At 33.2% G+C, this 27,044-nt stretch overlaps 1 protein-coding gene across 1 annotated transcript in view; it reads left to right on the forward strand.

Annotated features, from left to right (window-relative positions):
• Positions 1-3,166, forward strand: part of LOC129988637 (low-density lipoprotein receptor-related protein 2-like) — a 43,688-nt gene extending 40,522 nt beyond the window's left edge. Inside the window, exons 30-31 of the mRNA XM_056096906.1 lie at positions 1,622-1,805; positions 2,919-3,166. Of these exons, the coding sequence (XP_055952881.1) occupies positions 1,622-1,805; positions 2,919-3,077 (343 nt within the window). The 3' untranslated portion in view covers positions 3,078-3,166. The remainder of the gene's footprint in view (positions 1-1,621; positions 1,806-2,918) is intronic.
• Positions 3,167-27,044: the final 23,878 nt, after the last annotated feature.

Below are 27,044 nucleotides of genomic sequence, written 5' to 3' on the forward strand. Positions count from 1 at the left end.
GGAAGCAGCCGCCACCGAATACGATTTTTTAAAACTTGATTCCCCCTACTTTTTTCAATCGGTCATCATATCTGAAATCGTAGACTAGAGCTTTAGGATTTTAAAAAAAAGAAAAGAAACCACCGATGCACTGTTATGTAAAGCTAATCCTTTTAAAATTGCAGATAGAAGAAATTCTTGCTAAATGTCGCTGTTTCACTTCTAATATCTGATCTCTTTACAGTTAAAACATAATTTTGGGAAAATTTAATTTGAGCCAAAAACTACCAACATAATTGAACAGAAGCATTTTATAGCATTTGTCACGAGATTTAAAGTGACTGGTATTTTCTTGGTTAATAACCTACTAAAATTAAAAAACAAACTTGCATCTATTGAATCGGATAAAGAATTCTTGAGTAAATGTAGGTTTTTTAGGGCAGTCAAAGACCTTAACCCGTTCGCCTCACATAGAAAAGTAAAAATTCGTTCTCATCGCCAACAGTTCTTTGAAATACGCGCTTCTGATGCAAATGGATTAAAGAAATAGATTGGCGAGTGCGTATTTTTACCATGTTAATTTTTTATTCGATGAAGTTCTCCTTCAGAAGCTTGTCTGAAACTTGCAACAATTGCCTAGATTCGAATATTTCATGTACATAAATACTGTAATGGCCTCCATCTCTAAGCTGAATTTAACCTCAACTGAATCCGGAAACGTTTCTGACGTTATTTGTCTGTAAATGCGACCAGAGTAGATTCGCATAGTTTTGAGCAAAAGGTGGAATTTGTAGTCTTTAAACCTGAAACTCGAACTTTTACCTGTCCTCATACAAGTGGATATTATAACTGCAAAACAGTAGTAAAAACTGGATGAATTAGTTTACACTTTAGATGCTAAAACTGCATCAAATTTTCAAGCGAATCCATCGCACGTATTAATTCCAAAACGTAGTCTTGGATAATGAAATTTGATCTATGATCTTGTATACAAAGTGTAAATACCCGTCAAATTGTTAACATCATGGACACCATTTTATTTGATGTATTTAAACAGTCTTGACTATACTAGGAAGTATAAAATGCTCAAATGCCGGATTTCTTAAATTCCAAATACATGGCCTTCAAAGTCCACAATTGTTATCAAATCTGCTTTAAACCCGATTCCCCCCAAACTCTTCCATTATTTTGATTAAACCTGCTTGAATTTTAAGTGTTGAGTGAATTTCTGTTCAGGAACTGTTGATTGAACCTTAAGCAGAGGCCCTCCCCAAATTGGGAAGTTTAAATGGATGGGATTATTGAATTGGAGGGAAAACCATGAAACCAAATAGTCTTTATGAGAATAAATTTGTCAGTTATTTTTTTGCATCCGGTATACTAAAGAATACATCAAGGCATCGTGGTATCCATTGTATCGTTTCGTCAGAACATTTTTAAACTGATGTGGATTTGGAATCGACATGTTCCTCCTTGAATCGCTCTTAGCGTGTTATCCAAGTTGGGAACAATTTTTGACAACGCAACCTTAATTTTTATTGCTTTAAAGTGTTTTTTGAAGACGCAATAGATCGCGCTGCATTTGTTTCTCTTAAATTGCAATAAAAGTTCGACTATCTTATCCCAAATTCTTCTGTTGCAGAGAAAAATTGACGAAAATGGGCGAAACTGTCGCCGTCAGCTTCCGCAACACTGGCCTGCATCGCAGAAGCAGCAAGTTGATTGAGGACGAAGAGGATGGCTCCTGCGACGAACTCGATATCGGAAAGAAACCGTCAAAGCAATCTAATTTCGGCAATCCCTTGTTTGGCAAGAAGACCAGAAAGGTGAGCATTCGAGTAAAAGTTCAATTAAAATCGCTGTATTGCTTAAAACCTTTCCATGCTACGACTTCGTCATATTCAAGCTTTTTACGATTTCTGTGACTTCAGAAATTGGTTCCGCAGCAATCATTACGATGAAGCTTGTCGAAGATGCTAAAGCTTGAAAACAAAATGGCTGTGCAAGCTGTTCCGTTGCATCTGGAATTTGTGAAGGTCTCGGTTCTATCATTCCATTACTAATTATTTGTGTCCAATCAAAATTTTCTGTCGCATTGAGACCAGTTTTAAATTGGTCACGATGCACATTTGCTCTAGTGTTTGAAAAAGGGCTCGGATAAAAATTACAACTTACCGAGATCGATTAGTCATGACTGGTCCAGTAATTCTAGTGTAAAGGAAGTTTCTATTATACAGAAACTTAAGGCTCGAATGTATAAAATTGGAAGCAATCTTTTGCAATAATTAAAAAAATATTACATTTAAAGATCCCACAATTGATACTAAAATTTACTAGTTGTAAGGCATACAAAAAATTTCGGTGCCGAGTAATTTTTTTGGGAGTAAACGTATGGAATCTTTTCTCGTGTATTTTGGAAAATGGTCATCAATTGGAAGCAGATATTGTTGCAAAAACGTTTTCGGTGAAATTTTGTGTGCTAAAAGCCGTCTCGTTCCTTAAAGTTCAGATAAATGTTATTTTAAAAAAATTTGGATAGTGCAAAACAAATTCAAAAAACCCTATTTCAGTCATTAGTATTCAGCATTTCAGTACATTCCATTAAATCGCTTCTGTAAATATTTCGCAAAGTGTTAAAAATTGCTTTATCTGCCGAGTTAACATTTAGTCTAAACTCTTCCTTCCTGAATTCAATAGTTCAAAATATTGTAAAACTTCAGAGTTGTAAAATGGCTATACACTTGGCTGAAAGCAATACACGCAGATAGTACTGGCAAGCGGTAATCATCCGAATCTGCTTTTTAAAGAAGCGGCATATAAACTGGCAAGTCAAACTAAAATGCTGCAGTGTGAAATAGGAAAATCTTTATTTGAGCGATGTTGTATTTAATGTACTGGATACTTTTTAGGCTTTCCCATAAAACTGTTTTTATTTTCAGCTGGAGGAATCGGAGGATGGTTTCAAAAGATGGGAATCTCACGATTCGGAGAATTCTGCTTTCATGAGCGACTCCCAGGCTGAATCGGGTTCTGGGTTTCGAATTTTGGAAGGTCCACGCAGAACGACTGATCGATTTCTCCATTTTTTCAAAAAATGAGGACTTCATTCGATTTCTTTGTTCATATGATCAACAGATGTTTTAATGTTAAGTTTTAAACTAATAAATTAACATTTTTTACATTGAAATTTGTGTTTGTATTCTTGAATTGGTGAAAATTCATTTACAGAGAGTGCGAGCAATTTAAACACATTCTAAGTGGGGAAACCTTAGTTCAGGCACTCGATTTATCTGCAGAAAGGGAAATAAAGGCCTCTCTTGCAGCTTTACTTTCAAAATAAAATTTTGCACTATTTTCCGAATCGTGACACTTTTGCACTAATTATATTCCTAAAGCGTACACGTGTAGATGACCCATACGGCCAACAGATGGTATTAAAAGAGACGGTGCTTGTTTGGGAGATTTTTACAATCGATAACCGCTACGAATTACTTGATTTTCTATATAACGGCAGAAAGTGGATCCGCCGTAGTTAGTTTAAAAATGTAAAGTTTTGAACGCAGGAGATGCAACGGATCGAAATTTATTGCTTACTGCGTCAAATGATGCAACCTAGCCCGTCTAACCCCGTGATCTAGGCTTCTCGGGTTCGAATCCTGGTTCGAGCATGGTTGTTCCTCCCCCCCCCCCCATTTAAAAAGAGGTTGTACTAGTATAAGCAAGTGTCGCGTCATCTTCATTCGAGCTAGAAGTCAAACTTCTGCCCTCGGGTACTCGGGGGCCTTTACCCTCAGAAGCTACGGCACTCCTTTCCGTTGTAACGCGGACACGGGAATGGGGCATTTGTGCTCAATAAATTATTCCCTAACAATGTTGCATTGTAGGTTTACTGGGATTTGGACCTTTAGCAAGAAAACTTGGCGCGCATCTAGAGGGGTGAAGGTTTATTCGATAGTTTTGCATATTTAGCGGCATTTCCGGTCGGGCTAATGGGTGATAATGGAATTGCAGAAGTAAAATGCACAGCATCCTGTGAAAATATTACTCCAAAGGAATCGAAGCTAAAAAATTTCCATTTTGGCAATTAAATAAAAGTGGAAATAAAAAAAATAAATAAAAATCGCATTTTCATATTTTCAGAAAAATTAGAAAACATAATATTTTCGTAGCTTTCTCCCTTCTGGATATTTTCACAACTGTATATTTTAAAAATGTATGTAATTCAGAAATCGATTCTATTTTGTCTGTTTTTTTGTAAAAAAATTTTTATTTGATCTTGCATTTGAGATCTTGTACATACATATATCTTGCAATAAATAATTCTATTATTAATTGAAGAGGAAGACTGTTTTTATCAGAAAAATAAATAGCGGAATTAAATTCATTTAAAAAGTAAGATATAAGAGAATCTATAGCTGTTTTATTTACTAATATTTGAACAATCTCGTATTTTTGAAAGCGATTTTCAAGAAAATTCAATCTAAAGTCATAAAAGGGGAAAGTGTGTGTGTGTGTCACTAAGCAATATCTTTATACTGGTGACCAGCGGTTCGCCAGTATAAAAGATCTCTAAAATTTTTAATTGTATATTTTATGTAACTTGATCTCTTAATAGCTTTTTCTGCAAAATATTTAGCTATCACAGTTTCATATTTTGATAGTTATATAATTCAGTCGTACTATTATGTAGGCCTTGAACAGTTCTGTTCATTGTATTAATTACTAATTTCTGTCGGAGCTCATAAAATTTACACGTTAAATTAGAGTGGAAATGTTGAACTGCAATTAATATAAACATTTTTTACTGAAAACAAGCGCATCTTTTTTTTGAATATGAAAATTGAATGTAGAGTCGCTTAGTATTGAAGTTGTATATGCAACGCAGAATAATTTTTGTAATTTATATAATATTTTAGAGAAATTTTCTGTTGAGAAATTCTTCAATTCATCGTAAAATTCGGTTTTTAGCTTTACTTTTAAAACATTTAAATGATGCAAATGAGAATATTTTATTTGACTTCAGTCAATAAATGTTCTTATGAAAAAATTAAGTTTAAATTTTAAACGGTTCTTTTGTCCTAAGGAGTCGTATTCTGGGAAATACTCTTGACACTTCAACTCTTAACTAAAGTTCAATAAATAAGCTTTCTATCTTCTGTGATCAAATCTGTCAGTTTTTACATACCAATATTGGAACAATATTTTCATAATCATAGGCCAATCACTGTTGAGAAATCCTGGTAAGATTGGCTTATCTTCTTTGAGACGGTCTATGAAATGTTCTAAAATCGCCAATTTTTTTAATGATATTCAAATTTCATAAATTATTTAGTTTTAGTGAATGATTTAGTTGATTGAAGTTCAGATTTTTATTTAATCCTTAGCGCTCCAAAAAGTAATTAGATGCATAAATATTTGCCGAATAAGAGAACTTGTTCATTTCTCCGAAAAATTAATACACGAATTTTCCCAGAAAATTAATCTACATATTTTTACCCGTCAAAATTTAATAAAATAATTAAATAAAAAGCAAAAATGATGCACTGCCTTGAATGGTTTTCATGAGAGTTCGGAGTGCTAAGGCTTAAAATATTGATGTCTCAAAAAAAATTAAATATGATTCAAAGGTTAATGTAAAAGGGTAAACATGTAAAAGGATTACAAAGGATAATATAAAGGACCTATGTAAAAATTTAAAATTCTTAATTCATCGGAGCATTTATTGACTCGAATAACATAAAATAGAGTTGTTTGGTTCATTTAGACCATTTTCTTAGTAGACGCGTGCCCCTGATTAAAATGAACTGATGGGCGCTGATTAGTGATTATGCAATAGATAGATTAAACCATGTTTGCCTTCAATTGAACCGTTTGATTTAGTTAATAATATAGATATTGTAAAAGGTCATAGAAATCTTTTCCTCCATTTACTTTTTAGAAAATATATTTCAAATTTTTTTCGTTTCACTTGCTGAAATTTACTTTTATATATTTAATTTACAATAATAGTCTATTTTTTTGATTTGAACTTCTGTCAATTGGATGGCAACAGGTTGATAAAAGCTAATTTTTTCCCATTGACGTGCTCTTGCGGATTAAATTTTATTTTTATTTTGTGCGAAATGCATTGTTGAAAAATATAGTTAAAATATTTCTTTAAAAAACTAGTTAAACATCGAAACTTAATTTGTAGATTAAAGCATTGATATCATTAAAAAGATTTTTTGAGTTTTATCTTAATGCAAAAATCAATTTTGTGTTGTAATTTTTTGGAAGTTATAGCGTTATCATTTTTAGAAAGTGTATCCATTTTTAAATCCTGTTACTCCTTAATGTAATAAATTATTGTATGTATAAGGATCAATGTTAGTGAAATTAATTAATATTACATAAGAATGTTATCTATAATGCGCATTAAAAAATTCTGAATGAGAAAGTTTTCGTATTAGTTGAAATTTCAACACTTTCGTTTTTCAAGCTCCCATTTTTGTTGAGATGACTGAAAATTAAGGGATGCGTTGCACAAAAAGCGCAATAGTATAAGGTGTTTAGAATAGTAAATGTTACATGTCTAATATAATTTGAATATGCTCTTGTGAGTAAGCGATCAAGAACAAGCTAAGTAAATTTTAGCAATCATAAATCTGAATTATAAAATTAAGTTAGTCACTGCTTTCATATAAACTTTACAAGAATGCTTTTCAATGTGTATTAGCATTTGTGTAACAATATATTTTACAACTATTTTTCTTCAATTCATGGTTATATAGGAGTCATCATAATTTCTATTTTGAAAAAAGCACATCCCTACAAATTATTTGATTGAATCTCTCAAAACTTTTTATTTTTATTTCAGTTACTTTTTTTTTAGTTTAGTTTTTATTTAGTTTAGTTTTTTTTTATAGTTAGTGAGTTGATTGCCATTTGGCGTACATTGTAAAATCGCCAAATCTTACATTAAAAGATAAAGTTCATAATGTGGTAACCTTTTTTAAGGCTTGAGCGCAAAGGGGGAAATTTATGGAGCGCAAATGCCACACAACCGCGGACACGACACTATCAATGATACAACCGAATGTTACGAGTTGGCAATTCTTCGAAGTTTAAGTATTATGACTTGGAGCGAATTAGGTGACCATTCCTCTATTGAGCCTCGCCATGTAGAGTTGAAGTAACATAGACGAGAAATCTCTTCACAAAAACGGAATCCAAAACATGTACCGACTATCCTAATTCGTACTATCCGAAGATGTCGCAATAAGTCTTCCTAGAACATCAAAGCCTTGCATCAGAGTATGGCTGCTCGTAGCCTTCCAACCCCAGTAGAAAGCTTTAAGACATTCATTCCATGTTATCAAGTCTCATTTTCAGTGGTGAGTATATTGAAAACGAGTCTCTCTACCTGAAGCTCCGCCAGCATCCAATTTTTTTCTCTTTTTTCCGGCATATAGAGATCCATCCAAGTCGTAAAATTTTAGTCTTTAACCTTAACTCTAAATACTAATTCGAATAAATTTTAGCGTTTGATATATGTAAAAAATTTAAGCCCCCTCTCTAGAATCTGACGTCTTATAATTAACATGGGCGGGGGGGAAACGATGGATTTTACAGATTCATAACGTTTTTCAAGAGATTAAGTTGACGTCTCCCGATCATTTAGACGTTTTCTCTTGGATACTTAATAGGTACATTTTTTTAATAAAGTTCTTAGAATCTCCAGCAAAAGGCTCTGCTCTAAAGCCAAACAATCAACGTGAACTCATCAATGATCATTGGCGCTTATTTAAAATCTTTGGAGAAACATTTCGACAGGCGATATTAATTTGCGATTAAGACAATGCTTGTTCCGTGGGGTTTTTTGTTAGTAGCATGTCAATCTGAGTGTTTGCAGGAATGTCAATAAGAATTGCTATCTAAACCAAATTGAAGTGTAATAACCATCCAGGTATTTACACTTGATAATATCAGACTATACCATATTAATGATTATAAACTATAGAGTCAGGGACAGATGGAAATAACCTCTACAGTTTCATGCTATTTTGATAAGTTATCTATATATTTTGAAGAGATTTTCTGGTAATGCACGATAACTTCAACGGCAATCCTTTCAATATACGAGTTTGACTCAGTGAAAAGAATCTGCCATTTCACTCCAATAAAAATTGAATGTTTTGCAGTTTAAACCAATAGATAGTATTGGTTTGGTTTTGCTCAAACTATGATTTTTTTAGCTATGCTATGAATAAGTGATTTAAAAAAGGCCGATTCGCCTTTTCAAGCCTTGAGAAGACAAAGAGCTATCGATTCACTGTAGGACGGAGGTTGACAATAGCTTAAGGGATCACTCAAGATTCGACTGTAAAGATGGAATAGATGAACTAAATTCGATAAAAGATTGTAACAACAAAACGCTTTATTACAATAATTATGTATTAGTATCAACTGCTATTAAAACGGAATTCCAACAACTTGGATCACCTACAAGCAAATCTTGAAGTAAAAAGATACGGGAGCGTTGGTAATGCCAAAGTGTGTATAAAAATGTTTTGAAAATATTCTAACTTATTTTCTTATTTTTAAATAAACCTATTTAATAAACTTATGGCCAACACGGGACTTATGGTGTGATAATCGGCTACATTAAAATGGTTACTTTATTAAAATGAGGCAATGAATTCAAAGTTTCAATTTTACAGGGCAGCTTTTAAAACGAGTATCGATACTACGCATCCAATTCAACTAAAATTTGTATAACAAGATGAATGTCCGAAGAAATGAACTTCCGACACCGGCGAAAGAATAGATGCAACTTGGCAGTCGGTCTTCATCGGAAACGATAAGTAGTCGGGTTTCACATCTTGGAAAATGGATTAAAATGAAAGAAATAGCAGTTAAAAATTTAATAAACTAAAATGCGAATTTTTAATTTTAAAGTGTAAATTAAAATTGTGCAATGATTTGTTGAGATGCTATGGAGAAAAATGCTGAATGAATATTTCATCCCTTTAAGTTTTTTGTTACTTTCTATTTTGATAAATTTGGTATAAAATATTTTCTGGTAATATGTAATATTTTCAGTTGATTCCGTCACACATTTGTGAAGTATTCAGTCTTTTCATTCCAAGAAATATTTGAATATTCCAGAGTTCAAATGAATACGATCGTTTGCTTTTGTTTTGCTCCCATTATGATTTTCTTGACTATTTTATGAGCACCTCCCGAGGATTGAAAGATGGCTTTTTATGACTTGAAGGTCAAAAGCCGCCTGCTAACAAAAAATTTTTTCTGGCACCGAGAACTCAGGTGTCTTCAGGGGAACCAACTCAGGTGTCGTCCTCGTCATCTGACAGCGGTTCTAAAGGACGAGGTCCGTCCCAAAGTACCTTAATGTTGCCATAAAACGTTACATTAATAAAACTAAATTCTTTTTATTTTTCCCCCCTTGATGTAGGAAATTCTTAACGAAAGTCGCTTTGTTTTTACGACAAATATTAGATTCCATTTCTTCCTCTTTGGATAGGAATTCCTTAAGGGTAAAAAATGGTTTTTCTTATCCTCTTTCCTCTAGAATGAAGGGCACCCGTGATTGACATGTCACAAATGATTGATACTTGTAACCTAAATTCGATAAAGTAAGCGTTTAGGGTCTCCAAGGATTTTAAATTTGTGCACTTTAAAACTCAATAACAGATTACTGCCAATATCAAATATATATTTTTTAAGACTTGACATAAATCTTCTGCTCCTTAAGGATTTCTCAGAGGCGAGTCTGAACCACGTCCATTTTATCTTACCTGTATATTTGTCAACTTTTAATCATCAAGAAGTGGTATCCATGTCTGCAAAAGAAAAGAGTACCATTTTCGAACGACCATTTCAATTTCAATTGAGATTTTAGTTGTATTTTCTTTGATAACAGTGTGGTACTTTTGCTTTTTAAAAGCAGTAGAAAGATCCGGTTATTGATAGGACTATCACGAGTCCATGTTAACATGCTCTTGGATAGTCGGAACTTTTCATTTCTGATATTACAACAAAGCTCGATTTTTAAGAACTGCAACAACGTTGATGGAGCCAACTATAAGATTCTGCTTCAACATAATGATCATAACTAGTATAAAGTTGAGTAAAAAAAAACAAAAAAAAACCCGGTTTGCAGCCTACAGCAGTCTAAATTCACAGATGTCTCTCCCAAGGAACTGAAGAATCTTGGAGTTCGGTAAAACATAACTGATATATTTGGAGAGTATGGCCTGGTGGCTAGCTATTGAGTCAAAATAAATCAATCATAAAGTATACTTAGAAATGCATATTTTCGATAAACTTCCTTTATTGCACAATTTTTTGACACAGAAAGAGAAGATATAATGACTGCTGCTATTTTGTTGGAGAAAAGAATACCAAGTATATTAAAGACTACCGGGAAAAAAAAAATCTAAAGTTCGAACTTTTATATCTTCCTTCCGATATATAAAAAATATCATATGCTGCGTATAAATGGTGCGATATGCATAGAGTTGGTTAATTTTTTAATGAAATATGGGCTATTGTATATCAAATCAGTTTCATGTTTATAAATTCATAATTATCAGTATACTTCTATATTTATTAACGTGTAACGAGAATAGAACATTTTATCATAATATATCTCTGTTACAGGGCGTTCGTTCACCTTTATCTTTTTCATTGGCAATTTGCTACGTTTGGTTTATAATTTCGTCACTGGACATTTTATCATAATATGAAGAAAACGATCGTTATAGCAGCATAAAATTCAAAATGTTTGCAGTTCAAACGATGCCTTTTTTTATTGTCATGCTGTTTTTTTTTTAAATCCAAAAACTAAAAAAATTTCTTTTAATTCTGGTTTTGGTTGTTTTTATGTAAATGAATTCACTTCAAATTTTCTCTGATAAAATGGTAATTTGCTCATCAAGGGGTCTGTTGCTGAAATATTTCCTTTGTTCATTTAGTTTGATTGCGCAAAAAAAAAAAATGTTTATATTATATATCGTATAATGCACGCTATTATATACAATAGTGTGTCATATTTTCGTTCACCCTAAAAAAGGAAGCGGATCTAAAAAGAAATTTTTTGCAAAGATTTTTGATTGAGTTGTTTCATTACGTAATCAATTATTTGCTTTGTAAAAAGGCATTCTTGCGATGGGTTGGTCCAAATTTACATATAAACCTACAATTTTAATGTAATATTACTCGCCAAATGTCATCCAAAGAGCTTTTCTTGTTTTCGAATGATGACATTAACAGACACATGCAGAAAACAATCATTCCAGAACGCTTTTGTTTCCTGGATGCGAAGCCACATTAAGTGTGGCGATTCAACAAGATTTTAAGAAAAAATATTTCTTCAATCGCAGTAGTTTCCTTAATGATAAATGATAATCAAGAGCAGCTAGCTGTTGGAGGAATTTCAGTCAACAGGTACCCTTTCGAATTCTGATATTCCTTTCCGAAAACTCGGTATCCGTGAATCTCATTGATACATTACGTACGGATCAAGAGACTTCTCGTTTTTAGCAGGCCGAACGTTGTGACCGTGTCACGAGAAATCTCGTTTTCGTGTTTTTTCGGTTGAATCGATGCATACCAACCAGAGGCAAATATTTTTATTACATTACCAGGGAAACGAAGCCGTACGCATTCTTGTGACATATTATTAGCAAAATAACTGAATGTCAACATTCCAAGCATGTGGAAACAATCAGTCAGTATAGCCAATACGTCGGCAGATCTGTGCCGATCGTTTACAATACTTTATAAAATGTTTCATTATTGTGCAGTTTATTATTTCAAAGTTTGTGTTTTAATTTGTAAAGAAATTTTTTAAAATGTGAAAAAAGAATCTTATATAATAAATAAATGTATAAAATATATAGTAATATTTAAGAATACCTTATGTAAATATAATATCCAAATGCAAATTTAAAATATGCATATATGCAGCCTATGCTTGCCAAGCATGCTTCTAGAGCTTTCGAAAATGTGCGGGCCCTGGGAGCGCGCAGAGCGCCTTACGCAATGTGTTAAATTGATATCTAGATTTACAAAAAATTAAAAACGCCTTTTAGAAGAGTGCAATAGTAGTCATTTTTTTCAGCAGCGTTGCTACCTAAATTCGAAAATAGTTGAAAAGGCTGGAATTTATTTATGAAAAAAAAAAAAAAAGCGATTTGCCTCTCACTTTGTGCGGCACGCTCCATGTCACTCTGTTTATCAGTCATTAACTTGAGTAAACACGTCTCGGCACTTACACTAATGGCTAAACAAACAACTCTTATTTTTAAGATGATGCCTCCGTTTCTATGGATCCTCGCAATCAACAGAACCGCCATCGGGAAGATATAAAATATTACGCGGAAGATGATCGCCGTTTCTAAGTTTTCAACATGTCATTATAAAGTATGAGAAAAGATTCACGATGAATCAAACGTTTAAAATGAGACATGCATACAGCGTCGTATTCCTGGCTTATTTCTGTCTGAGGGTAAGTAAGAATGGATTAACGATTATTTTTCAGTAACGTTAAAAAATAACTGCACTCATTAATTTTAAATTCATTGAAAAAAACTTAAAACCGAATACTAATAATAAATATGGATCAAGACTCCGATTTATTTTACGAGTCGTTTCCATTCCTGTAAATTTAATACCAATTTTTTTATTGATTTATATAGGCTATCACGAGACAAACAAAAAGTTCTATTACTTCAGACACAACTTTCGCTTTTTAAAACAATCTGGATGCAAGTATTATTTACGCTAAAATTATGATATGTTTCAGTAATGAAGAAAACCTCCAAAATTTTGATTATTTAAATTTAATTAAATTATAATTTAAATTACTATTCACAATGACAACGTGTGTCTCACATTAGCTACAGGGTAACTTCAAGATCAGATGTTAATGAAAATGACACTAAATAGTTTAATTTAGTGTCATTTTCATATTTCAGTAGTTTTAGCTTTTAATTTTTTTCTGTATTTTGAATGCGAATTCATTCAATCAGAGCAACAACTGTTAAAAATATTCAATATAATAAATTTGCAAAATATTTAAAAATATCTCAATGCAAGACGGTTCCTCCATTGAGAAAATAGCCAAGAAAACACTAAGGTTTGGTTGTTTGTCAAATATCCAAGTAAAGTAAGCCCATTTGATCCTCTGCGACAGATTCAACATGAAGTCCGGACGAATGATGCTTTTTCATGGTGGAAATAATACATAACACCACTTTTATTGGTTTCAGTTGCTGAATTGGCTATCCAGAAAAACAGGTCGGTAAGTTTACAACGTATATGCTAATAAGAGGGACGAGGGGGGGGGGAGACGGGTGGAGAAGTTGAAAACCGATATTATGCGTTTAAATACACTCATGCCCAAAATTAAGGTCACAAAAATGTTTCTCAAAGTAATTCTAAATGGCTACCAGTAAAATTTAAACAAATTATTTTTTATATATTGTGAAGGACCGGTAACACGATATTAAACTTTGTTGTGGGAAAAAAATGTTTTTTCGCATCCGGAAATACTGAAGGAACTACTAAAATGAGTCCGTTTAGGCATCTGGGATTTTTACCTGCAATTTTGTGGATATTGCATTAAAACAAAAAAATTAACTTGTTTCCAGTGAGAATGAGTTCTCATAATCGTTTAGACGATTCCTTGAGATGGAGAGCCGTTGGCAGGCCTGAAGCTGGGCACTCTCAAGCAGTGGTGGCTCGATGGTTACAAGTGGCACCGAAAGTGGTATCCAGGTTGTGGAATCAATTCCAAACAAGTGGTACTGCAACCAGGAAGAACGGTCAAGGCTGTCACAGAGCAACGACGCCTGCACAGGATCGCTATCTGGCATTAAGCGCACGACGGCATAGGCTGACAACGGCTCCTCAACTTGCTCGTGACCTTGCTGCTGCGTCTGGAATAAGAATTTCCAGACAAACATTATACAGACGTCTAGCAGAGAGGGCCCTTTATGCCCGGTGACTAGTTGAGTGTGTCCCTTTTGACTGCATCCAACAGAAAGGTCCGGTTGTTGTGGTGCCGAACACATTAGTATTGGGCACAGCATGAATGGGGGCGTGTTCTTTTCAGTGATGAGATTTACCACACAGAGTGACACTCGTCGAATCTTCATCTGGAAAGAGCGAGGAGCTCGCAATCATCCCCCCTACGTAAAAGAAATCGACAGATTTGGTGACAGAGGAATCCTTGTCTGGGGTGGCATAATGTCGGGTAATCGAAAAAGGAATTCTGATTTAAGAATTTGCACAGATTGCTCTTTTTATCACAACAGTCAATTCATTTAATTTTGTCCACTTTTAAAAAAATGACTATTATGATACTACTTGAAATCGTAGAACAACATTTTTGGAATTATATTTTTTTCAGCCGAGGAATTCTGACTATCAAAAAAGTACTTAAAAACATTTCCCAACTACTTTCTCTTTACTACATAATAGAATTAAAACAAGCAAAGCAGATAATGATCTGGAATTTTTACCCATTACTTTCTTCCATGTAACACGTACTTAAGACTAATTCTGAAAATTTCTCTCGTATAAAAAAAAACGGAAATTATCTTTCCGTCTTTGCAGTTTTTAAGAATTTATTTCCGATCAAATGAAGTTTTCATAATGTCTGACAACTCGCCTGACAGATCTTTTTAATACTTACACCATTTTAATTAGAATTTTTTATTTCAGATTAATAGTTTATTTAAACACGAAAAATCGGTGTTTGAATTTTCATCCTGCTTCTCTTAGCCGGGGACATGTTCGAGTGCAAATTTTCAGGCCCATTTTGGATAACCAGCTTCTCAACTCAACATACATTGCAGCAATTTTATTTCTTTTATTTTTCCGTCATTTTTAAAATAATGTGTCACTATTAAAATTTTATTTTTTAGCATACATAATAACAACTTTTAAACGAATAAGAATGTTATATATTCCTCAGATTTAGATAGTTTTCATTGCACTTTGATTAAACTAATACGTTACAAGTGAAGTTTCAGTGAAATTTTCTTTCGAACCAGAATTCCTCTGATTTTAAAACCGACATTTTACTTCATTGACGAAAGCATTCTAAAAATAACTGTTTTTTGTTTTTATTTATTTATTTAGTTTTCTTACAGTTCAATGAAAATGAGTTTTAAAAGTAAATTCAAAAGCTCGGTCCTGGGTATTGAAGAGACTTGCATGCTTAGACATTAAACTGGCAGGCGTGATAAAAGCTTTGCTCTTGATGGGTTTGTGGGTGCATATAATCGAAAAGAAACGAGTGAAAATACATTTTTTTTAAAATAAATTTTCTTAATTAATTATGAGAATAAATGTTCATTAATTATAAGAATAAATGTGTCAAATAAGACATGTGGTTATTAGTTTTTATATAATTCTTAATCATTAAAAATATATCATTCCATTCATTCATTCATATTAGAAAAAGTATTCAGTGAAGAAACCTAAGGCAAAATGAATCGTGTTTCATAACATATTTCATATTAATAACGTCGCTTTTATTTTTTGCACAGCAGCACAGCAGAGAAAAAAAATGAAGATCACTGTATGAAATTTTTTCTATTGTTTTATGTATTACAATAGTAGCACACTGAAATTCTTCTAAGATCATTTTACATCAATTAAATAAAAAAATTAAATTGCGTAAAAAAATTCATATTTTTTAAGAAGTTTAATTCTGTAAGAAATATTAACAAAACATATTTATATTGTACAGTGAATTTTTCTTTCAATTCATATTTATATATAACTTGTTTCGTTGTAGCTATCCTTTGTGAAGAACCAAAGTAAGTATATACGTTTATATTAGAATTTAAGTAAAGAATATAAATGGCATGATATTTTAGCTATGAACCAATTTTTTGGTGCATTTATTATTCCAAACATTCATGACCCCTGTAATGGAATCATTGGCACTCAGCTTTCAAATGGCTACATAGATGCTACGGAAAGTCCTATAAAGAATGCTTTTCATTTTTACTATTGTTTTGTTGATATTTGTGAGAAATGCGTATGTCAGAAACACCGTATCGGCAGTGAATTAAATGGTCACTCTTTTTTCCGAGTGTTGTACATGCTTTTATGCAGTGTACAAGAACAACTCTTGCAATACTTACAGAGGAAGTAAAAGGAATTAAATTGGGATGGCAATTCAAAACAAAAATAGTAAAAATTTAATATAAAATAACACGGATTTTTTTCTCTCTAACCTTTTCGTACACTTCCACATTATAATGTGTTTTTCTTCTGCTCAGTTTGTTCAGGAAGAGAATACAGACTGCATTTTTCGATGTTGTTGACATTTTTCCTGACGAATAGGGTACAAAGCTCTATAATGGGATGTAGTGTCCGTAAAACCAAATTTCATATACCTACCTCATTAAAATTTTGGGTTATCGTGTTCATTTGCTTAATTATGAGTATATTGTGACCGACTTGGTATGAAATATGATTTAGATATAAAATTTCCATTTAAAAAAAACCGTGATTAGATCTTCGATTTCCACCTGGAAAAAAACCCATGATTAGATCTTCGATTTCAACCTGGAAAAAACCCATGATTAAATCTTCGATTTCCACCTGGGAAAAAACCATGATTAAGATCTTCGATTTCCACCTGGGAAAAAAACCATGATTAGATCTTCAATTTCCACCTGGGAAAAAAAACCATGATTAGATCTTCGATTTCCACCTGGGAAAAAAACCATGATTAGATCTTCGATTTCCACCTGGAAAAAAACCCATGATTAGATCTTCGATTTCCACCTGGAAAAAAAAACCATGATTAGATCTTCGATTTCCACCTGGGAAAAAACCCATGATTAGATCTTCAATTTCCACCTGGAAAAAAAAAACCATGATTAGATCTTCGATTTCCACCTGGAAAAAAAACCATGATTAGATCTTCGATTTCAACCTGGGAAAAAAACCATGATTAGATCTTCGATTTCCACCTGGAAAAAAACCCATGATTAGATCTTCGATTTCCACCTGGGAAAAAAACCATGATTAGATCTTCGATTTCCACCTGGAAAAAAAACCATGATTAGATATACGATTTCCATGTAAATTTAAAAAAAAAAAAAAAAAAAAAACATATCTTTTGGCATTCTTGAGTTTAGATAACGAAAAAATTTACAGGTCAATTTCGAGATGTTGGATACTATGTGTTTCAGCAGCCAATTATCATGAGGATTAACTTTACAATACATATTTCTGCCGATCGACAGCCACTTTTTAATGTTAGTTACAATCAATAATAACACATGAACTGAGAAGATCTTATCGGGATTTATAACGATTGCCTAATCTTTCTTAGCCCATATTAATTATTTTAAAGATGGCTATATTTAACATGTAATTATCGATTTTCGCTTCATTATGTCACTATCAAAAAGGTTACAGGAGGATTATTATTGTCGATGAAAAATCGAATAAAAGTTATTCATCCAGAGACCGTTCATCCGATAGAGGAACATTTGCAAAAAGAAAAAAAAATCATTAGAAATGATGCCTGAATATTAATTTGGATAGAGTAATATCTATTTTTATATTGCGAAGTTAATTAAGAACTAAGAAAAAAAAAGAGTAGCGAATCTCCTAAAGAAAAGCATGCATTATTATTTGAAATAAACATCAACAGTCCTAGCGGAGATCTTGGTAGTTAGGGAAATTTATCTAGAAAAAAAATGAAAGACGATTTTAAAAAATGTCAATTTCGAAAGCACATATCAGAAATGATTTACTATAGAATAAATTGTTTCCCTTATCCGAAATGTTTCTCCGACGGCCTCTGAAGGAATGTGATATTTTGTAAAAGATTCACATTAATTATGAAAATAGTGAAAAAAATTATGAAATAAAATTTCATGAGTAAGAGATGTTTTAAAACTATTTCTAGTCAATATAGAAATCTGCGGTTGAAACTCCCACTGCTTGCAGTAATTAATCGGAGTATGCGGAAGATCGTTTCATACTATATCTGGAATGAAGTACAATTTTTCCAAATAGTTTAATTATATATTGACGTATTATTTTGAAGATTCACGAGAATTGCAAGGAGGCCAAAATTAAAGCATCCCCTTCTAGGTACTACTAGGTAAAGGCTCCAAAATTGGTGAACATACTATTCAAGACATGGAAAAACAGATTGCGCGGAAAAAAAATTAGTTGCAGAAAAACCGATAGATGGTGCTAAAAACAAAAAATATGCTGAAAAGATTCAAAATACCCATTTGTAACGCATTTTATTGAAAAGTATGAAACCTTCAATCGCAAGGACTTTATCGATGCTAGAGAAACTACTCAATATCCATCGGTGTTTCTAAAACTATTTTTTTTCGCGTAATCTCTCCCCCTTCCCCCCCATGTCTTGAATAGTATGTTCAACAATTTTGGAGCCTTTACACTGAGTAGTTCTCTGTGTAGCGAGCTCAGAGAAGGGGATGTTTTAATTTTGGCCGCCTTGTATTTTGATAGTCTCGTCATTTTATAGTGATCAGATGATGGTAGCTGACAGTTCCTCTCTAAGCTTCCACTCAATGTTAACGTAAAGATATTTGATTTTCAATGATTTCATCGTGTATCAGCCCCTTTGCACAGCAAATATTCTGTAGATTTTTGACTCGAACCAGAAATTCCACCACAATAAGTGTTACAATCAATATGCGATGTCAGCGCATGGTTACTGTATTTTTAACTGTCCATAAATCTAGTTTGTGTCGTTTGGGTGTCATTGGGATGCATGAAGATATATCTCAGCCTCCTGGATATATAAATGCTTTCGTGCTAATTGAGAATTGCTATAAAATGCATTCAGGAGTCTGGAAAAGTTTGTAAGTCAGGCAATTTCATGAGAGTCGTGATTTATGCTTAGATTGATTAAACGAACGAGTAAATGGAAAGTTCCAAAACGCGCACGCAATGTGGTGGAAGGAAAAAAAAGAGAGAGAGGATGAAATGGAATCACGCACGACAAATCAAATTCATTGTTGCAGTGTTGAAACCCTCACAATGGCGTGCAAACAATAAAACCTAATTTTCTCTTTCTTATTTCATCACATAGTTATTTTCTCCTTGAAGGTTTAGAATTTTTTTTTTTTAGAATTACGAATTTTTAGAATTCAATCAATCTTTAAAACAATAACCAATAAATAAAGCATTTCCGTAGCCTTAGGGATGAATCAATTTTTTCAAACTCATTTTGAGATCAGTTTTTTTTTCAAAGAACTTTTTAAAATCATTTGAATGACTTCAAATTGCATAATATTTATTGCGAATAATAGAAAGAGCTTTGAAAGCTCATATTATCTAATTTATCAAATTTATTTAACCCTCACCCTCTTTACCTTCTTACCAAAAAACTGGTGTTCGAAGCATAAAAGTTGACAGAGAAGATTTCAGAGATATTTAAGAAATATTGAAAAAAATTAGATCAAGACTAAATACAAAAACTAAAATTTATACTGAATACTAATGCAAAAATAATAATATAGAAGAAAGGAATAGAAAATACTGATACACAAAATTTTTTCCTATATAACTGAATTCCTGGGAAGTGCGCGATATCCTATTTATATTTAAGCATGATACATTTTGGTTTCTTTTTTACTAAAATTTAAATTAAATATCTTAACCAAATTTGAGATTATTAATTATAGATTAGACATCGGATATTATTCATTCAATTTAAATATCAGTTACAGTGGCTAGACCCCTTTATCAAGAAACGAAGTTGGGAATGTTTCTGCGTCAGGATATCAAAAAAGTTCGTGGACCATCTCTTCAGATCACTAGAGATGGCAGTATAGAGCTGTGGTGAGAGTGGCCTAAAATTTAAAAAAGAAATGTGTCTAGTGGAAGCCATTTCTGTCACCACATGTGGGCGATCAAAGATTTCTTCATAAACATTGACATAATATTACGTTAATCGAAAAAAATCAGACACAAAAGTAACTTACCTTGCATATTTCGAGTTGCATCGTAAAGTGATAGGATTGCCCGTTTGCTCCCTGCAGTCAGACCTTCAAAAACCTTCCACACAATCGGGTTTCATAAACTAGAGTTATATGATCCTTTCTTTACATTTTCTTCTCTGAGCAACGAAGGCAGCCATTTCCCGCTTCATATATTTTTCTTGTTACCCTAATTGGAAATTTTACATTTATTATTTAAATCATTAAAATTACGACAGCTACAAATAATTAAATTAACTTTTGTTGATATCAAAATTGTTAAGAAGTAGAGAGAAAAGTACTATACTAAACCTTTATGGGGGTTTGAATTTGAGTTTGGAATTTACTGACGCTAAAACAATGCAGCGCCAACCATAAGGTATGCGTAAACATATAGTTCATGAAAAGACATATGGTTATATTTTAAAAGGTAAATTAAAACTTCTGTTCAATGTTACAAATATTCTATTCTGGTTTTAAAAAAACACCTATTGTATAAATTTTGAAACATTAAAAAAGAATGAACAATACTCATATAAGATAGAAGAAATCAATCATTTTTAAAAAGGTAAAAAAAAAGAAGGATCATGCACTTTATGAAAGATAACTTTTAAAATAATTTGAAAAGAATGAAAATATTAAATTCGTTGAGATTAAAACGTGGGCACTCTATAAGAACGTGCTAAATTGTCATTTGGCATTGGCATATTGTGCATCGAGGGGCGGGCTTTCTCAGCAACAAATGCTTATGTGTAAATCTTGTATGGCCCATTCTTAAACGGGTAATAATTGTAGCCAATTTGTCTGTTAGATAAATTGGGCCAAAATTCGATCAAATATTTGATAGAATGAAGCCTGTATGCCTCTTTAAGGTCCCATTCTGTTTGTCATTCCAAATTTAAGATGGTTTTTATATATCTCTTGATGTCGTTAAAAGGAACAGGGTCATTTAAAGGAGTGGTGGCCGATTTCGCTACCTCGTCAGCCAATTCATTGCCAGGTATAACTTACACGTGAGGGAACCCGGCAGAATAGGAGTGAATAGCCTTTACACTTAAAACCTGTATGGGGAAATTTTAAAACTGGAAGAGTTCTTAGATCATCGGAGAAACAGCGGATCAAATCTTTTATAGGAGAAAGACACCGACAAACAGCGTATTTCCATAAGTAGTTTGGTACTATTTGAGGAGGAACATTTGGCAAACCGAATAGTGAATCTACGAGAAAATAGATTCTTCCCAGCGAAAATGTTTTGTCAATCACAAAGAATTGTTTGTTCTTCAGCTACCTCAAGCAGATTATACTTTCTTGAACTGCTTTCTTGTCTCAGCGATGAAGATCAAGCTAAAAAGCAATGATTTCTTTCGATCCTGTACAGCACGAATTGCAAAAAATTGCTTTTAGCAAAAATTCGCATTCCGCAATGGAAAAAAAGCTGGAAGGCTGTGCGCGAGGCTTCTGTCTCGATCGGAATAATGTTCTATAAAATAACCAATATCGAGAAAGCTTTTACAAGTGCCTTAGGACGCATTTACCTCTGAATTTTAACACATTGCATACGGATCACGAAAGTTTTCATTTTTAGCAGGCCGAACGTTGTGGCAGGGTCACGAGATATCTCGGTTTCATGTTTTTTTTTTCTTTTCTTTTTTTTTGTCTAAATAAATGCATAACCTATCAGAAGCAAATATTTAACATATTAAGGACTACAAAGAATTTTTAAGACATAAGCCTGGGACAGAACGTTTTGGGGCAAACTTGTACGTTATAAAATTTTCATAACTTTGTTATTTATAAAGCAATAACAGAAGGGACACTCAACTCGAGAAAACTCGTGAGCGGTCCATAACAGATGGGACGCGAAATTGTGAGTGGTCCTTAATGATTTAAAAAAAGAAACTGCTACGAATCGTGCCGAATAACATTGTACAAGAGAATATGCTTTACCAAATAACACACTCTAAAGCATTATTCAAGTTTGTGAAATAAATAATAGTTAAAATATAAAAAAATCTTATATAAACAGATATATAAAATATATAGTAATGTTTAAGAGTACCTTATGTAAATATAATAACAAATGCAAATTAAAAATGTGCATATATGCATCCTATTGCTTGCCAAGCATGCTTCTAGAGTTAACAAAAATGTGCGGGCCCTGGGAGTGTCGTACGCAATGTGTTTAGCTGGATTTTTTTTTTCCTCTTTCAGAGTGTGTAAAGATGAAGCATGAGTCTGAGGAGTTCCGGTTCTCAGCGGGAGACTTCCCGGTCCTCGAATCAATGTCCCCGTCCTCTTGTCAAGCGCAGTGCAAAGTAGAAAATTTTTCTTATGCTGCTGTGATGGCAGAAAAGTTTTGCCTTTGCAGCTACACTAACTACGGTAGGTATAAACATCCAAATAAACACTGCCGAGACACTTGTGTTTAAATCTGTAATTATTACACACTAATCAAAACCATCAAGGGGCGAATAACCTATCAACATTTTAAAAATGTTTCTGTTAACCGAATGGAGGGTGACTTTTAACTTAATCAAGTATACACTGGACATGGTGTATTTTCTGTACATCAAAGTTGTTTCTTTGACAGAAGTTTGACTTTTCAGTGTGGCGCCGAAGAAGGATCTATAAATCCCCAGATCAAAGCATGTACAGTACGGCGAGAACAGACTCGAGTGGCCAAGATATTCGATGTCTCTTGACGTCGATTGAATTTATAAAAATTCTAGCCATTAAATTTTTTATTACGGACATTTTGTCAAAGCTCTTGAATTTAGTTCTCTCCTAATGCAAAAAGTTAAATTACATTCACTGTATTTTATGCATTTTTAATGTTTTACAATATTTAATATGTAATGTTTTCTTTCTATTCTTTTTTCTGTACCAATATGCGTTTTCTCTAGAGGGTTCTTTGCTGTTTGTAAGTATACAATGTCATCAAATGTCGTTTGTTCCCTTGTACTAGTTGGGGTTACTCATCGGCGGCCCCATCAAGTTTCCCGCATAACAGCTAGCTTAGTCGGGGTATTGCCACAACCCCGGATAGACAAGGCCTCTGAGGTCTTCCTCGTCGTCACAACGAGACGTGACACTTCATTCCCTTAATATTAAGTCTCTGCGCGCTAGAGAATCAGGATAAATTATTTTTCACTTGTTAATATCATTTCATATGCTTCCATATCATGCAATTCAACACACATATATTGTAGAATTCATTAATAATTAAAATCGGGGGTTGTGGTATTGCATACATACTAATCAAAAGAGACCCATGAGGGGTGGTAGTTCAAGCATGGGTATGAGGAGCTCCCGGCATAGTGGCTGGTTTTCGACATCCTGGTGGATACAAAAATGGTGGGGGATGACTACACCTAATAATAATTAAGGATTATCATCTACCATATTACAACGGAAGAAGTTGTAATATGGTAGATGATAATCCTTAGATTGAACTATGGTTTCCCTTTATGTTGCCGCGGCATCCGGCCATTCAAATCTCTTCCATCTGCCTATAGGTGGTCAGTGTAATCGGTTATAATATTAGTCCAGACTGGAGAAACGTAAGTTAAGAGGAGACCCGAGAGAAACATTACCAACGAATAGATCTAATTCTATAGGTCTACAAAATAGACCAACAACTACTTGCGCAACGAATAGATCATAACTAAAAAGAAGCTTTAGAGAATAAAGAGAAGAAGAAAAATATCATAAAATAAAACTTTTAGTTTTATGAATCAAAAATTAAAATTGGATTTTATAGGAAACTTTCAACGTTTCATGCATATTTATATTTGGAAGATATTAGCTCAGTTCATTTGGGAAATTTTCATCAACTGTTTCCAATATAACTTACTGAATTTTTTTTTTAACTAAATCAGATGTTTCTTATTTATATAAAAGGACAGTTCGAATATTAAGAAAATCAACAAAATGAAATCAAAACTTTTGAAACTTTTTTGAAAATGCAAGTGATAAATCTACTTTTCATGTTTTCGAGAAATAACCCTTTGATAAATTCCCGCAAGAGTTAAAAATAAGACAATAACATTAGGCATTTCGATTCTAATTCTTTTTGTGTTTAAACCATATTTCCGGTGTTACGCGCATAACCCCCTAAATGGATCATCGCTACACAGATACTAAAAGGGAAATTATAAACATTACATATGGGAATGCAGAAAGAAACGGTATAGCTGCCCGAAGAATGGACAGATTTCAGAATTCCTTGGTACACAGTCGCTGAATCACGAAATATTTCTGAATACACACTCATGTGAAGCTTCCATCTCTCCTTGTAGTTATAATGAGGACAGGATAAGATTTTGCAGAATACCTTCAGTGGAAATGTCTATAATTATATCTTCGAAAATAATAAGAAGAAAGCCTTCCTTGATCACTTAGTTCGCCGAATTTAACTCATCAGTTTCTTACTCTGAGGCTATAGAAGGAACATAAACTGTGACAGTCCTACGGAAACCGTTGAATGTCAGCTGTAAATGCTCATAAAAGCATCGAGACTTTTGTCAGAAAGTGTCAGTTTATACCCCTTTCGTTCAAACTTTCAATAAATGTTGGGTGAACACAGTTTTAAGATGCTATTGGACAAACTTGAATCTTTATCCTATTTTAATGATTTAATGATTGAAAACACTTTCTTAACAAATAATAACTTAAAAGTCACCTTGCCTATTGAGGATTTACAAAATATTTGACAACAATTTGAAACGAGGAATAAGTGACCGAAACGAGTAGGTTTTGTCGTGAGACATGCATCTCATGACATTAACACGTTTCCGTTTGCCACTTGTACCGAAATGAGTATCCATCACAAAAGTAAAAGGCATAAAGTACGAGTAAGTTTCATTTTTATTTCTATCTTTTAACCTTTCTGGATGTGATTGAAGAGAAAGTTTAATCAAATGTCTCGAATATGCTGCTCACAGATTATCCAGAGATCGACGAACCGTGCTGTAACGACGCCAGTGTCTCCTGTGGTGATGATCCCGATGTGATGACGGCGATGGAAGTGGACCGACCCCCAAGCATCACGTTGCAGCTCAACGTCCAGAGGAAGGTGGACAAAGGCTCGAAAGGTAAACTGAGTGTAAAGCAGAATAACTTATTTTTTGTTCGGTCTTTTTTTCTCTAATATTTACTTACAATTGATTCAAGCATTTTAAAGCAGGAAGTTTAATGCATGGTAATAAAGAAATAGACGGAATATTTGGCATCGTTCTTTCAAACATTTCATTTAGCTATTTATCACTCCTCTACATTCCTCTGGGGGGGGGGCGGCATAGGGCAAGGCATTGGCGTTGCGGGCACAAATACTTCGGGAGGATTTTTGTTAGTCAGAGAATTCTTGAGAAGAATAGAATGACAAGGATCTATGCCGCAGTCTACAAAACATCTTTTGATGTTTGTTACTCTCAGTAAAAGTGAAACGGGTTGGCACACAATCATCGTCTTGGAAAGTGACGTGCTGCTACTATTGGCATGCAGGTGGTATAATAAAAGGATGAATCGGTAAATACATGGTTATCATATATAGGGAAAGTGCAATGTCTTAATCATGAAGGAGTAAATTTTTTTTATCCACAACAAACCAGGAATTTAACCACAAACAGCATGATTATTTTCTATTACAACATAAGCTTATACAGGTTATTATTTTGGGAAGAAAGCCATTTGTGTTTATGTGGACAAAAGGTGCTCTTGTTCCCCATTTCTGAATCGCAATTATTTTACACAATAATGCTCAGAAATTGGCAAATTATCTCTAAACGCATGGTTACGCATGTATGACGAAAAAATCGATCCATCCACTGACTAAAGAGTTACTAAAGTGATGAATAGTTACTTCATGAGTAGTCTGCACTCTCCAGGAATTCTCAAGAAAGATGTTTTATGCATTTTAATCACATTTTTAATTACAAATGAATCAAAATGTTGATATTTTTTCAATAATATAAAAACATTTATTGCTCAAAATCCATTTTTTAAGTCTTCAAAATTTAAAAAAAAATACCCTTTTTAAACTATACAAAATTTCGTACAATAGTTTTCTCCAATTTTAATAAATACTTATTTAAATGTATTTTACAGCCATCTTTTCAACTTTTTGTAATTGGATCTATACTCACGCGTGTTGTGATGATTTTCAGTAGATTTTCGTGTGCACGCTATTACTGCTATATAAGAGTAAATATTAAAAACTAAAAAAAGGATAGAAGCATCCTATTTAAAGCCTATTTCATATAAGAGCTTCACAGCTTTTTAAAATTTTATAAAAGTTATTTTACTTTTCGCCTATTTCAAAAATTTACATCTAATATGAATGAATTCAAATCAAAATCTTTTTCATCTAAAATTGAATGCATAAGAATAAGAAAAGTGGTTAAGTATAGGTTAGTTTAATGAAGTAAATAGACTAACAACATTATATCTGAGATAAAGTGTTTCCTTAATGTCATGGGCAAGTTCCTGATTCAAGTATTTTCCAAGCATAACAAAAATACATCTGTGTAGTAATGAAAGATAGATGATAATCTCGGGTGAGTTTGTAGATTTCATAATTTTCTATCACGGCAAAACGACGAGCATGATGCCTGATCTGGTAATCCTTCAAATATCAGCATCATGCCAACAAGAAAACGTTTGAATGTTGCGTTAAATTTAACGGGCACCAAACCAAATTCATAGTGAATGCTGTAATATAATCGAATTTTGAATCCTCCTGTCCAAAACCCGATACAAAAACCGAAAACAATAAGCCACCCCGACCGTTGCACTGCATTAGGTAATTATAACTATAAAAATATCCTAAAACAATTATTCCCACAGTATTCTGAACTAGCATTTTCTTTTATTTCAGATTTTATAGAATATGGAATAGCAGTGGATTGTGCCGAGATGACGGGACTTCGCTTGTTTTATGACGAAAAGGAAATCAGGAATCCAATTCAAGTTAATGATACGAAATTCGAGGAAGACATTCCATTCAACAATGCTGTCCTTCCAGGCCGTCATGTTGCAAAGGCTCTAGCGCATGTTGTTGCCATGGTA

This window comes from Argiope bruennichi, chromosome 10, assembly GCF_947563725.1.
Source record: "Argiope bruennichi chromosome 10, qqArgBrue1.1, whole genome shotgun sequence".
Taxonomy (NCBI): Eukaryota; Metazoa; Arthropoda; class Arachnida; order Araneae; family Araneidae; genus Argiope; species Argiope bruennichi.